The sequence below is a fragment of the Garra rufa genome, chromosome 17, assembly GCF_049309525.1.
Source record: "Garra rufa chromosome 17, GarRuf1.0, whole genome shotgun sequence".
Lineage (NCBI taxonomy): Eukaryota > Metazoa > Chordata > Actinopteri > Cypriniformes > Cyprinidae > Garra > Garra rufa.
In genome coordinates this window covers 24,078,312-24,092,341 of record NC_133377.1, presented here as the reverse complement: position 1 = coordinate 24,092,341, position 14,030 = coordinate 24,078,312, and the positions used below count along the sequence as shown (strand labels likewise).

The window sequence follows — 14,030 nt, the reverse complement described above, 5'->3', positions numbered from 1 at the left end:
GGCCGGCTGGGTGACGATGTGGGATCGCTTTCTGCTGTCAGAGTCAGATTTAGATGAGAAAGGACGGCTGCCTGCCGCCCAGGCTGAGGGAGAGAGAGAGATAGAGAGAGATCTACAGGGTATAATTAAACAGGAATAGAGAGGTGGGAGGAGATGACAGCCACTTCCAAACCCGAGACCAAATCAAGCTCTTTTATAGTACAGCAGGGGGTCTTAAGAGGCCTTCATCAATAAATGACCTTATAACACTGCGATTTCGTCACTATATTCTATATACTATGCGTATGTATTATTTAGGGGCGTTTCCTCTGAGGAGGCAAGGGAGGCAGTGCCTTCTCAAAATATTGGATGAGAAAAAAATCCTAGTACAAAAATAAAACAAGGCCAAAATTACAACATGTAAAAAATGTCCAACAGTGACACCAGCAGGTAAAGTCTCTTTCACCTCCCCTGAGCCCATTGAGATTTAACAAACCCCCTAAAACATGTGGTGAGTTTAGTGGGGAATAACTGAGAATGAATGGGGAAAGACACGTAAGAGGAGCCAATGCCTCCGTCGCGATATGATTGGATATGACTGGATATGATCAGCTGTAATTGGTTCATGCGATAAATCCTGCCTCTTGCGTTTGTGCACATTTTGCATTCGCAAATCAGTCTGAGAGAACAACTCACACACTTAGATATAATAACTTTGCCAAAAAATGGCCTGAAAACATGATCTGAGTTTTTAGTGAGTAATCACTAAATCTCAGTGTCTGTGACCTATATTTACCTAGCTTTGATGACTGATGATCCAGAAAATAAAAAAATAAAAAAGTTAATTATTTAAAAGAACAGCTGAACATAAGGTCACAAACTATATTGTTTAAATTGTTACTGCCTTGAAATATTATTATTTTATATTTATTTTGGAATAAATGTAAAATGCTTTAAACACTAACCTGATGAGATTCTTTGGCTTTAATAAACAAAATATTAACTGCACTGTTAATGTAAAAATGTAAAATAGAATTATTTTTTTCTTTTTCTGATAGTGTAAGTAATGTTATTTACCCAAGTAAATGTGACTGGGAAATGTATTTATTATTTAAAAAATATATTAAAAAAAAAAAAAAACAGAAACATATATTTACATAAACATATCTTTATGTTTTTTTGCAAAAGTTTTATACAATTAATTAAGAAATCCAAAAATGTCATGTGGTCAAATTGAGTAAAAATATTAAAATTGTGTACCTTGTACATCTTAATTAAACGTCTTAAATATATCTTTAAAGATATCATAATTCAATCCCTTTTTAGGGTGTTTTGCAATCACATGGCATTTTGCAAACTGAAATAAAATTTCCCTTGTTATAAAAATCTCTGATATTTTACTGAGTGTAACACACAGTCCTTATGGTCTGGTAGGCTCCTTTTTATGTTTCTTTTTTCTGCAGGTTGGTTGGACCACATCATTTTGCAGACAAAAGTTATTTAGATTTTAATAACTGAAGCAGTAAAAATATTTTTTTTCTAGAAAATAAGATATGTTTAACATTTAAGATTTAAGACGGTGTTTAACCTTGTTTCTTAAACATATGAATTTTAAATCATAAAATTAATGTTGGTCATAAAAGAAGTGTACAGTAAATCATAGTTTGTATGAACTGCAGTAATAGGCAAGAACATGAACATAAACACTTGATAATCTGAACGTAATTCATAATGTAGAATCATCTTTCACCCTAGACCACAAAACCAGTCATAAAGGTCACTTTTTTTTAAATTGAGATTTATACATCATCTGAAAGCTAAATAAATAAGCTTTTGTTAGAATAGGACAGTTTTTGTGCAAGATACAACTATGTGAATTTGAAATCTGAGGGTACAAAAAATCTAAATATTGAAAAAAAAATCTAATTAAGTTCATATTACAAACCAAAAATTAAGTTTTGATATATTTATGGTAGGGAATGTATAAAATGTCATCATGGAACATGATCTTTATTTAATATTCTAATGACAATGGCATAAAATAAAAATAAAAAATTGACCCATACAGTGTGCTACAAATATAACCCATGCTACTTATGACTGGTTTTGTGGTCCAGGGTCACGTGTTGCGTTCTTTGCTTCGCCACAGGGGGCAGTACAGCAGATATTCGCATAAACTGTCTTCTTCTATGGTCATAGAATTATACATTAGCAAAGCAAGAGTTTCAGTACATCATAGAGTATATTTCTGTCCTTGAAAAACTCTCCTACAGGGGGTGACCCGCGGCTAAAGAACAAAATCTATTTAACTTCAACTGTACACTGCCCGAAATGGCATCTGAAGTTTATGCAATATGACTCAAGCGTAGCGAAAACATGCTGTGGTGATCCAAAGCAAATATTTAACACAGTCTACTAAATATAACACAAAGGGAGCTCGGCAGTCGTCAGAAGTGGTGCTTCTCGCCGCGACTGGAAGTTGGTGACTGCCTCGGCTGATGGAGGCCATGTTGAGTGCTTCATGTCAAAGTCTTTTGTAAATAAGCCCCGTTCCACCTAAACCCTTCAACTTTCCTTCACTTCATTTTATTGATGACCCACCATTATCATCAACCCAAGGAGCCCACATGCTCGACCGACGTACTCTCCAATTACCACAACACACTGCGCTAAGTTTAGCACTGCCCCACACACGAGGCGAAACCCGGAGCCCGAAAAGAACATGGTGAACATGGGAGTCCTGGTGGTTTGCCGCTCTGTGGCGGTGGTTAAGTCATGTGGAGACTGCCTTAAAATAAGGAATTAAAATAAAAGATTCAAACAAAAACAAGCTAGCCATGCGGAGAGCTTGGTAAACATGCAAACCCTTTATGTCAAACTCTGAGAGATTCAATTTCACTTCCACTTTCATTCAGCCACCAGGCCGTACTGGGTCGATGATGTTCGCAAAGCTGCCGTACAGCTGAAAATATCCTGAGAGAACAATAATAACAGTAATTTTGCACATTGCGATGCTTCATTAGTGCCAAAAGATTCATACTGTACCTCTCCAACGTCGTATATCCACACACGTCCCTCTGAGTCTCCCACTGCGACCTCTTTGCCCCCAGCGGCCCATCTGACGCGGTTCAGAGCGGGGGCTCCCTCTATTGTCACACTGGCGGTGGGCACCTGGACGCAAAACACACCTCTAATCATATACAGCTTCATTTCAAACATGCAATATGTGAATTACGCACTCATAAAGGATAATGGACATGCTCAGACGTTGAAAGGTTTGGGGATTTTCAAGATTCTTAAAATGCTTTTAAATGAAGTCTCTTGTACTGTGAAATATATACCAGCATATACACTAAGAATTTTAAATGTTTTAGATATAAAGCTGCATTTATTTGATGAAAAATACAGTAAAAATTACAGTGACATTTTCTATTTTCAAAAGCGTAAAAAAGTTCAAATTGAACGTTTCCATTAGGAAAAATAAAAAAGTTTTTGTTAGAGCCCTTGTTATTCTTAATTTCCATTTTTACACCAGATAAATATGCTGGTTCAAAATATCGGTTATTGGTCTACTACTTGATCTGTAATAGTCGGTATCGCATCAGCCCTTAAAACACATATCAGTCGACCCCTAAAAAATATTATAAAGATAACATAATAAAGAAGAGATTAGTGATTTTTTTTTTTAAGTGTTAAGAATATTTAAATACATTTTTATATTTTTTTAAAGTCTCTTATTCTCAATAAGACTGCATTTATTTGATCAAAAAAATACAGTAAAAATAGTAATATTATTAGAAATATTATTACAATTTAATATAACTGTTTACTGTTATTAAATGTTTTAAAAAAGTTAAAATTAGTGGTGGGCATAGATTAATTTTTTTAATCTAGATTAATCTCACTGTAATCTTCGAATTAATCTAGATTAAGCTAGATTAAAATGGCTAATTTGAATTCTGCCGAAGGCATTCAGAATATGTGTGCTACCCAAATAATGACTAAAAGTAAGTCTTTGAGAACGGGTTTCTCAAGCCAGGTGGCGCATTAGACCAGGGGCTCATCTCCTATTTCCAAAATGCATCACAAACTGCTTGACAATTGCATTTACAACACAATTAACTATACAAACTTGTGTAACCAACTATTCCTACACTACATGTGCTGTGCTCCCAACCCAACTTTGAGAATAGATTAACGGCGATATTTTTATTATCGCCCGATAAGAGTCTCACGTTAATGCAGCACGTTAACGCCAATAACGGCCCACCACTAGTTAAAATGTAATGTTTCAATTAGGGAAAAAAATTAAAATATTAGGGGTTGACCAATTATCAGTCTGGCCGATTATCAGCGCCATTATTAAGCACTTTTATGGTTATCGGTATCGATAATAATAATAATAAAAAAATTATTTGCTGATAAAATAATTTATAAGCATTTGAACAAAGTTTTTGTCAGAGCACTTGTTATTCTTAATTGTGACATTATTTTTTCTTTTTTTACACCAGACATACATACCGGTTCAAAATATCGGTTATTGGTCTACTTGATCTGTAATAATCGCCATTGGTATCGGCCATGAAAAACACAAATCAATCGAACCTTAAAAATATTCTAAAGCTTAATATAATAGGAAAGAGATGTTGTAAGTATATTGAAATAAATGTTTTATGTTTTTAAAGTTTCTTATTATTACTAAGGCTGCATTTATTTGATGAAAAATACAATAAAAACAGTAATACAGTTTTTTTCTCATAAATGTTTAAAAAATGTAAGAAGATAAAATGTAATGTTTCAATTAGAACAAAAAAAATTAATAAAAATATTAGGGATTGATCAGCGCTGATATTAAGCATTTTATGGTTGTTAGTATCGTTTATAAAAAAAAAAAACGTTTCGCCGATAAAATAATTTAAAAGCATTTGAAAAAAGTTTTTGTCAGAGCCCTTGTTATTCTTAATTTTGACATCAATTTTCATTTTTACACCAGACATATATATTGGTTCAAAATATTAGTTATCGGTCTACTTGATCTATAATAATCGCTATTCACATCGGCCCTTAAAAACACATATCAGTCGACCCCTAAAAATATTCTAAAGCTTAATATAATAGAAAAGAGATCAGTCAAATGTTTTAAGTATATTTAAATACATTTTTATGTTTTTAAAGTCTCTTATTCTTACTAAGGCTGCATTTATTTGATGAAAAATACTGTAAAAACAGTAATATTGTGAAATATCATTACAATTTAAAATAACTGTTTTCTATTATTAAATGTTTAAAAAAAGTTAAAAAGTTCAAATGTAATGTTTCAATTAGAAAAAAAAGAATAAATATAATAATATCAGCGCCGATATTAAGCATTTCGTAGTTGTTAGTATCATTCATTAAAAAAACAAAGTTTTGCCGATAAAACTTTTTACACAAGACATATATCGGTTCAAAATATCGGTTATCGGCCTACTTGATCTGTAATAATCGGTATTCGCATCATCCCTTAAAAACACATATCAGTCGACCCCAGAAAAAATATTCTAAAGGATAATATAACAGAGAAGAGATCAGTGAAGTATATTTAAATACATTAAGTTTTTAAAGTCTCTTATTCTCACTAAGGCTGCATTTATTTGATCAAAAATACAGTAAAAAAAGTAATATTGTGAAATATCATTACAATTTAAAATAACTGTTTTCAATTTTAATTGATTTAAAATGTAGTTAATTTATTTGATTGCAAAACTGAATTTTAAGCAGTAATTACCCCAGTCTTCAGTGTCACATCATTCAGAAATCATTCTAATATTCCGATTTGCTGAATTTTTTATTATTATTATTAATATTGAAAACCGCTGTGCTGCTAAATATTTTTTGTGGAAATTGTGAAACATTTTCCCCATGATTCTTTAATGAATGTAATAGTAAAAATGTATGAACTAAAAAAAAAGAAAAAAAACTACATTAATGTTTTACTGTGACTTTTGATCAGTTGAATGCATCTTTCATAAACAAAAATATTAATTTCATTCATTAAAAAAATAAAATTAATAATCTTCCTGACCAAAATAGTAGTTAATGTGAATATTTGCAGTTTAAAATGCAAAAATAATAAATAATAAATAAATAAATCCAGTTTTCAATGGAAATTTACAAAATGTACCCTCTTTTAAATATCACATATACAAATGTACATTTAAAAAATTCAAATCTTTGACATGTTGCTCCATATTCCATATATGCTGCTCCATATTTCTTCAAATATTTAATTAGAGTGAATAAAAACAGACACGAATGAGACAAATATTGAATTACAAAATGAATGTGGATCGTATAGCCCTAGTGTGCTCAACTTAACACATAAAATATCAAACACCAACTTCAAATTCTCAAATTCATGCAAGAATATAGAAAAATACAATAAATTATAACAAAAAGAATTTGCACTTCTGTCGAATCTCACTACAGAAAATGTGTCTTCACTTTTTGCATATTAGCCTATAAGTCATATAATGTAAACATACAGAGCTTATGTGATAAAATGATGTCGTAAGGATGTCTAGTCAAAGCTGTGCTCTAATAGGAAGAAGACATGAATCCACAGCTCTACTGGAAATAACTGAGTGCTTTTAATGATTTCATAAATCATCATGAAAAGTTGCGCCGCACACATTAAAGCGATACACAGGCTCTGTTTATGCGCGTGTGTGAGGTTGATTTCTGCCTATTACTTATGACAGTTAAGACTGGCCTGACATATGTTGTCAGCAAAGATGGGAGCTGTATACTGGCTAATACAAAAGCTTCCTCGCTTCAGAACAGGCTAACCACAGCCTGAGAGCTATTAGCGAGCAGCTTCCTCCAAGAGTCAACTGCAAGGTTAAATTGGCTGCAAGCTTCTCTTTGCGTAAATTGGAACCAGGCGAGCCCGCAGTCTGTTAATGGTGTTATGGGTGAATTTCTTTATAAGTTGACAATGGAGAACTGTTGGCTGCTTTCTGGCACAAGATCTTTGGCTGTTTACGCATGTGTCCGTGTGTGCGTCAGCATGCGCGCTGCCGTGCCACTGCCGGCTCCTGATGTTTTGGATAACGTGCATTGTTCTTGAGGCAACACGCACACACACACACACTCTCATTATCTGCTCTCAACAGACACTGGAACAAGCTACATAGGTCAGGGTCAAAGGTTACTGATATGACACTAAAGGCCAAATTTACTGCTATACATAAAAGTCATACTTTCAACACTAACAGAATCATTACCATTTTGCAACAGTGGACATATATTCTTTGAAATTACTTACAGGTATTCAAGTGACCCATTATACCAAACTTAAGGAAGCCTGTTTCTGCCACTGAATAAAAAAATGACTTTTTAACTCGAAATTGTGAGTTACAATGTCAGAATTGCAATACAAACTCAATTCTAATTAAGTCACAATTCTGAGAAATAAAGTCAGAAGTGCAAGATATAAACGTACAATTCTGAGAAGTCAGTTAGAATTGCGAGACATAAACTCGCAATTCTGAGAACATAGTATTTTTTTCTCTCAAAACTGTTTAATTAATTGAGTTAATTAATTTAATAAATTGCGCGACACAAACCCACATTTGTGAGAAAAAAGTCAAAATTCTGGCAAGTTTATATCTTGCAATAGTGAATTTTTTTCCTAGAATTGCAAGTTTATATCTCACAATTCTCACAAGACTTTTTATCAATTTTCAACTTTTTCACAATTGCGAGTTATAAAGTTAGAATTTTTCCCCTCAAAACTGTTTAATTAATTAAGTTTATATCTCACAATTCAAAGAAAAAAGTCAGATTTGCTAGAAAAAGAGGTCAGAATTGCGAACACTTCCTGTTTTACAGCTTGCAGTTGTTCATACAGCTCCAAATGTTCACAATGCTTTATTTTGAACTTGGACTTAAGTATTAAAAAATACAGTCGGTGCTTCGTTCAAAGCACTGATCCAAAAGAGTTAAAAAGCCTTTATTCACATTCTGGCCATCTCAACATAAACATCAAAAATGCCTAAAACTCTGCACACTGATGCATTTCGTCCTTCAGCCTTCCTCAGAGTGTGTCAGGTGCCATTTTTAATGTTTATATTGAGATTTCCAGAATGTGGATAAAGGCTTTTTAACTCCTTTGGACCAGAAAACGTCCCTTGGATTCTTCTTTTTGTGTAATAGTTACTTCAAACCCAACCAAAGAGCACCTTCTGGGATTATTTCACAAGGTCCTTCCAGCAAGTAGCGCTTCAAGATGTCTCCTACAACATCAAATTGTATTTTTTTTTTTTTTCACCATTTTACTTGAGTTAAAAAGAATATTAAAGATTATAATTAATAATTAAATAAATAGGATAAGATTAGTTTTTATCTAATCAAATTTGACTGGATCATGAAATGTGGTCAGCAGGGCCGGTGACGTGATAAAATTTACCAGCAATCAAAGTATTTTTGCAAAAACAGGCAGTTATTATACTACAATGGCTAAACATATTTACAATGTTTTTAATTTGTCCTGCTACTGGTGTCTCTATTAAATGCATTTTCCCTCAATTTTAGCCATTAATTATAGCTATTCAACAGTATAATTTTAAGCTATTATTTCTTATTTTTAGGCTCTGAAATATGTAAAACATTTAATTTAAGTGATTTTAAAACAATCTTTACATACTATACAAATGAACCTTTATTCAAGCTACAAAAGTTAATCAGCGACTAGAGCAGTCGAGTGATGATTTCTCTTTTCCTTTTGTTCTTTGATTTCCATCAAAGACAGACTTAAGCAGGTTTCACTTTAAAAATTGCGCAGTCTCTTTAAAACCTGATGCACATGACGTGAATCTGACACATATTTGATTTTCTCCCAACTCTTTACGGTCATTTAAGACTTTATAACTCATTTAAGACTACATTTACGAGGTAACTTGCCAAAACAGCGCATTTTGACATAATTGTGTGTGTTTTCGTCCATTGAAGCGCTGTCTGAAGCGGCTCAACGTATGCGTACAGCCGAACGCGCAACCTTACAAACTATAGGCCTACTTCACTGCACCGTTTAGGCGGCGTAATTCCGAAATGAAGCAGCAATATCTTCTCAGGTAAAAGTTATTAGAACCGTGTCTAGGGACAGGCTGGCCATCACACTATCAGCCCGTTTGTATCCTATTATTTGATTCGCTCTTGTCACTTATAACAGAACAGCTAATCACGATGATCTTGTCTTCGGAAAATATTTATTTATTAATATTATTTTATTACATCAGAAACAGCGAATCTCTTTAAAAACGTTATGTTGTTTTCACTACATTGCATTGTTACATTTCTTAAAAGTTTTACCCGCCAACTGGTGACTGACTATGGCAAGCCATTTTAGCCTAAAATATACTAAGTGTCACTCGTCGTAATTGCATTTTTACTAGTAACAATTCAATTAGAGAGCTCTATAATTCAAATTTTACTAGTAACAATTCCAATTAGAGAGCTCTTTAAATCAATTTTTACTAGTTACAATTCCAATTAGAGAGCTCTCTAATTAAATTCTTACTATTAACAATTCCAATTACAGAGCTCTCTAATTCAATTCCTATAGTAAGAATTCCATTTAGAGAGCTCACTAATTTAATTGTTACTAGTAAGAACTTAATTAGAGAGCTCTTTAATTCAATTACAGAGCTCTGCAATTAAACACATCTTTAATGTGTTTTTTTTACTAGTAAAAATTGAATTGTAGAGCTCTGTAGTTGCATTGTTACTAGTAATAATTAAATGAGAGAGCTCTCTAATCAGAATTGTTACTAGTAAAAACTGAATTAGAGAGCTCTGTAATTGGAATTATTACTAGTAAAAATTGATTTAGAGAGCTCTCGAATTGTAATGGTTACTAGTAAGAATTCATTTGCAGAGCTCTGTAATTAAAAATGAATGGAAGTCAATGGCGACATATCACTAGTAAAAATTAATTTGTAGAGCTCTTTAATTGGAATTGTTACTAGTAAGAATTGAATTAGAGAGCTCTCTAACTGGCATTGTTACTAGTAAAAATTGATTTATAGAGTTCTCTAATTGAACTGGTACTAGTAAAAATGCACTTACGACGAGTAACGCTTAGTATATTTTAGGCTACAATGGCTTGCCATAGACTGACACTGTTAGGGGCCGTTCACATGTCGCGCCTAAAAACGCGTGGAAAACGCTAGGCGCGCCGCTTTCTTCCTTATCAACAAAAGCGTCTGCCGTTTCTAAGCAACCATCAGCTGCGCTCGCCTCTCCAAGCCTATGCGTCTCCATGCATTGTTTCTTCTATTAGCGTCAAAATAATGGGGGCTTGACAAATCATAAAGTTCAGGAAATCCCTGGACCACAATGATGAGCTGCTCCTCCATGTTTCTGCTGAGGTTTCAATGTAACGGAAAAACGTGAGGAAGCTGATTGGTTAGTTTATGTCACATGACCTGCGGTACTCTTGCGATATTCTGAAAAGTTGAGATGTTTTTAAATCGATGCGGCGCGGACGCGCCTGGAAAAAACGAGCGCGTCGCACCGCGTGCGCATCGCTTCCAATATGCGCGCGCAAGCCGCGCGTCTCCATTTGAAATAACGAACTTGCGCGCGCAAAAGACGCTTCATGTGAACGGCCCCTAACACATACTCGCCAATGCCGTTTTTTACTCGCATTTGGCGCTTGGCGAGTGTTAATTTTAGGCCCTGGTGGTCAGTATATGAAAAAACAAGTGGGCTTTATAACAAAAGTCTTTGTTTTTTTTGTTTTTTAATGAAAGATTGTTAATTTCATTTTCTAAGAATCATTCAGTCAGACCAGAAATGTATGTTATGAAGGTCAGTTTTGATTTCAATTTGACTTTAGTATACAGTATATGATTTACAATCAGTGAGCTGTTTATTGGTTACCTTCCACTGAACCCACAGCGTATGGTTAGAGAGATGGGTGAGTCGAGAACAGCAGATCTCAGAGAAGTATGTAATTAAAGTGGGTGTGTATTCCTTAGTGGACAGGCAGTGTCAGTCAGAGCAGATCTCATCTCACACAGGAGAGATGTAACACCCAACATATCTTGCTGGACTCTCTGTGCTGTGGCCTCAGGGGCCGTAGTTGTGAGGCATGTTCACCATTACAGACTGACGTATTGTGTGAATGCTCCATGTAGCACTAAGTCAACTGTCACATGAAACAACATCATAGCATGTGATGCACAGTGACACTCTATTATCAGTGACATACTCTGTCGGATCCAGTATATGATCGTTAACATGACCTCACTGTTCTACGAAGACTGCATGCCAATACACTGCAAAATCAGGATTAAATGTTTCCAGAAAAAAAAAAAATTAAACATCATTAAGCAAAACTGCTTCAGATATAAGACTCATTTCCTGAGAGCTTTATATAGATTTTTTTGCACTTTATTTATTTATCTTTTTGTACATAATTCTCTCAACTCTCATTTATTTATGAATTACATATGAATTTAACTATTGTTAAATTACAAACAATTTTGTATACTGTAACTACTGTAAATTACAAATTTAGGTTAATGTTAAAAAGAAGATTTAAAAATTCCAGTGGAGTAATGGGTAAATTCTTATTTTTTTTAGAAAATATATATTTAGACTATTTGTTTATTATTATAATTATTGTTATTATATATTTTGATAGAATTTTACTACAAATCTAACTAAAAACTAAATGTAATGTGATTGTTTAAAACAATATGAAAAAAATATCCAGAAGAGTAATGTCAAATTATTATTTTTTTTGTTTTTAGAGAATATATCTAATATTAAATAATACATTTTTATTTTCAATTACTTTATTTTTGAAATCCAAATAATTATATATTAAATTACAAAGTGAGGTTAATGTTTAAAACAAGATTTAAAAAATTTCAGTGGACTAATGGCAATTTTTTTTTTAGAGAATGTAACTTGAATATCTGCTTATTATTAATTATTTAATATAATTTTATTTCAATAAATTCATAGGATTTTTATGTATTTTAAACTACAAACTATATTAAAGTACAAATATATCAAAATTTATTAAGATTATCATTTAAAACGACATGAAAAAATCCAGCAGACTAATGGCAAATTATTTTTTGTTTGTCTTGAATATTTATTGATTATTATATATTTTTAACACAATTTTATTTATTTTTTTGGTTACAATTACAAACAGATGTTAATGTTAAAAACAAAATGTAAAAAATGTAGTATATATTCAATATTTGTTTATTATTATATATATTAATATAATTTTATTTTTAAAATGTGTTTTAATGTAAAGTATTTTACTTTTTAGAATAAATATACCTGTATATAACTGTATACAAATCTAACAAAATTAAAAGAGATGAATGTTAAAACAATATGAAAAAAACCCAGCAGACTAAATTATTTATTTTTTTAGAAAATATTTGTTTTGTTTTCAGAATATATATTTTAATATTTGTAAATATATTTTTATAAATTTATAATTTTTGTTTATATTTTGTATTGACTTTTATATATTATATATATATTATATATTTTTTATAGAATTTTATTTTCATATAATAATTTATTTTGTATAGATTATTTTACAATCAAAATAACTATATTAAAAGTAGAAACCTAACAAAATTTACTAAGATAATGTTTAAAATAAGATACTCCAGTGATGTAATGACTTGCTACTTGCGTCAGATCAAGGCTGCGTCTTATTGCTAGTTTTACTTGATCTTAGTGCTGCATTCGACACTATAGATCATGACATACTCATAGATGGATTACAAAGCTATACAGGTATTCAAGGGCAGGCTTTAAGATGGTTCAGATCATACCTGTCCGATAGCTACCACTTTGTTTATTTAAATGGGGAGTCATCACAGCTATCACCAGTAAAGTATGGAGTGCCACAAGGATCTGTCCTAGGTCCACTACTATTTTCAATTTGCATGTTACCCCTTGGTAATATTATTAGGAAATATGGGATTAGTTTCCATTGTTATGCTGATGATACTCAACTATATATTTCAATAAGACCAGATGAAACTTCTAACTTAGCAAAGTTAACAGAATGTGTTAAAAATGTGAAAGTTTGGATGACCAATAATTTTCTACTATTAAATTCAGATAAGACTGAGATATTACTTATTGGACCAAAAAACAGTAAACAGAATCTCTTAAACTGCAATTTGCAACTAGACAGATGTACTGTTATTTCCTCTACAGTCAAAAATATGGGTGTTATATTAGACAGCAACCTGTCTTTTGAAAATCATATTTCTCATGTTACAAAAACAGCATTCTTCCATCTTAGAAACACTGCTAAGCTACGGAACATGTTACCTGTCTCTGATGCAGAAAAGTTAGTTCATGCATTCATGACGTCTAGACTGGACTATTGTAATGCACTACTAGGTGGTTGTCCGGCTTCTTCAATAAATAAGCTACAGGTAGTCCAAAATGCAGCCGCTAGAGTCCTTACCAGATCAAGAAAATATGATCATATTACTCCAATTTTACAGTCTCTACACTGGCTACCTATTAGGTTCCGTATCACTTACAAAATATTACTTCTTACCTATAAGGCCCTTAATGGTTTAGCTCCTGCATACCTAACTAGTCTCCTACCACGCTACAATCCTTCACGCTCCCTAAGGTCGCAAAACTCTCGACTTTTAGTAGTACCTAGGATAGCAAAGTCCACTAAAGGAGGGAGAGCCTTTTCACATTTGGCTCCCAAACTCTGGAATAGCCTTCCTGATAATGTTTGGGGTTCAGACACAAGAGATTAAAGACTCATCTCTTTAGCCAAGCATTCATATAATGTATCTCATAACGTTGTACTTCAGTTACATCTGATCAAATGCACATCAACATTCTTCAGCTTGGGCAAAACACATAATTTTTGCTTGGTTGGAACAGCAGCTACGCTAATTATTTCTCTATTTGTTTCTCTGTTTCTGTAACTAGGAATTACACAAGATTCAGTCTGGATTCAGAAGAAGAGATGATGCCAACCACTCAGAGGACCG

General features: G+C 32.7%; 1 protein-coding gene across 1 annotated transcript in view; it reads right to left on the bottom strand.

The window, feature by feature from the left end:
• Positions 1-14,030, bottom strand: part of LOC141289255 (cytoplasmic dynein 1 intermediate chain 1) — an 88,327-nt gene that overhangs the window by 3,483 nt on the left and 70,814 nt on the right. Inside the window, exon 17 of the mRNA XM_073821350.1 lies at positions 3,025-3,150. Coding sequence (XP_073677451.1) covers positions 3,025-3,150 — 126 coding nt within the window. The remainder of the gene's footprint in view (positions 1-3,024; positions 3,151-14,030) is intronic.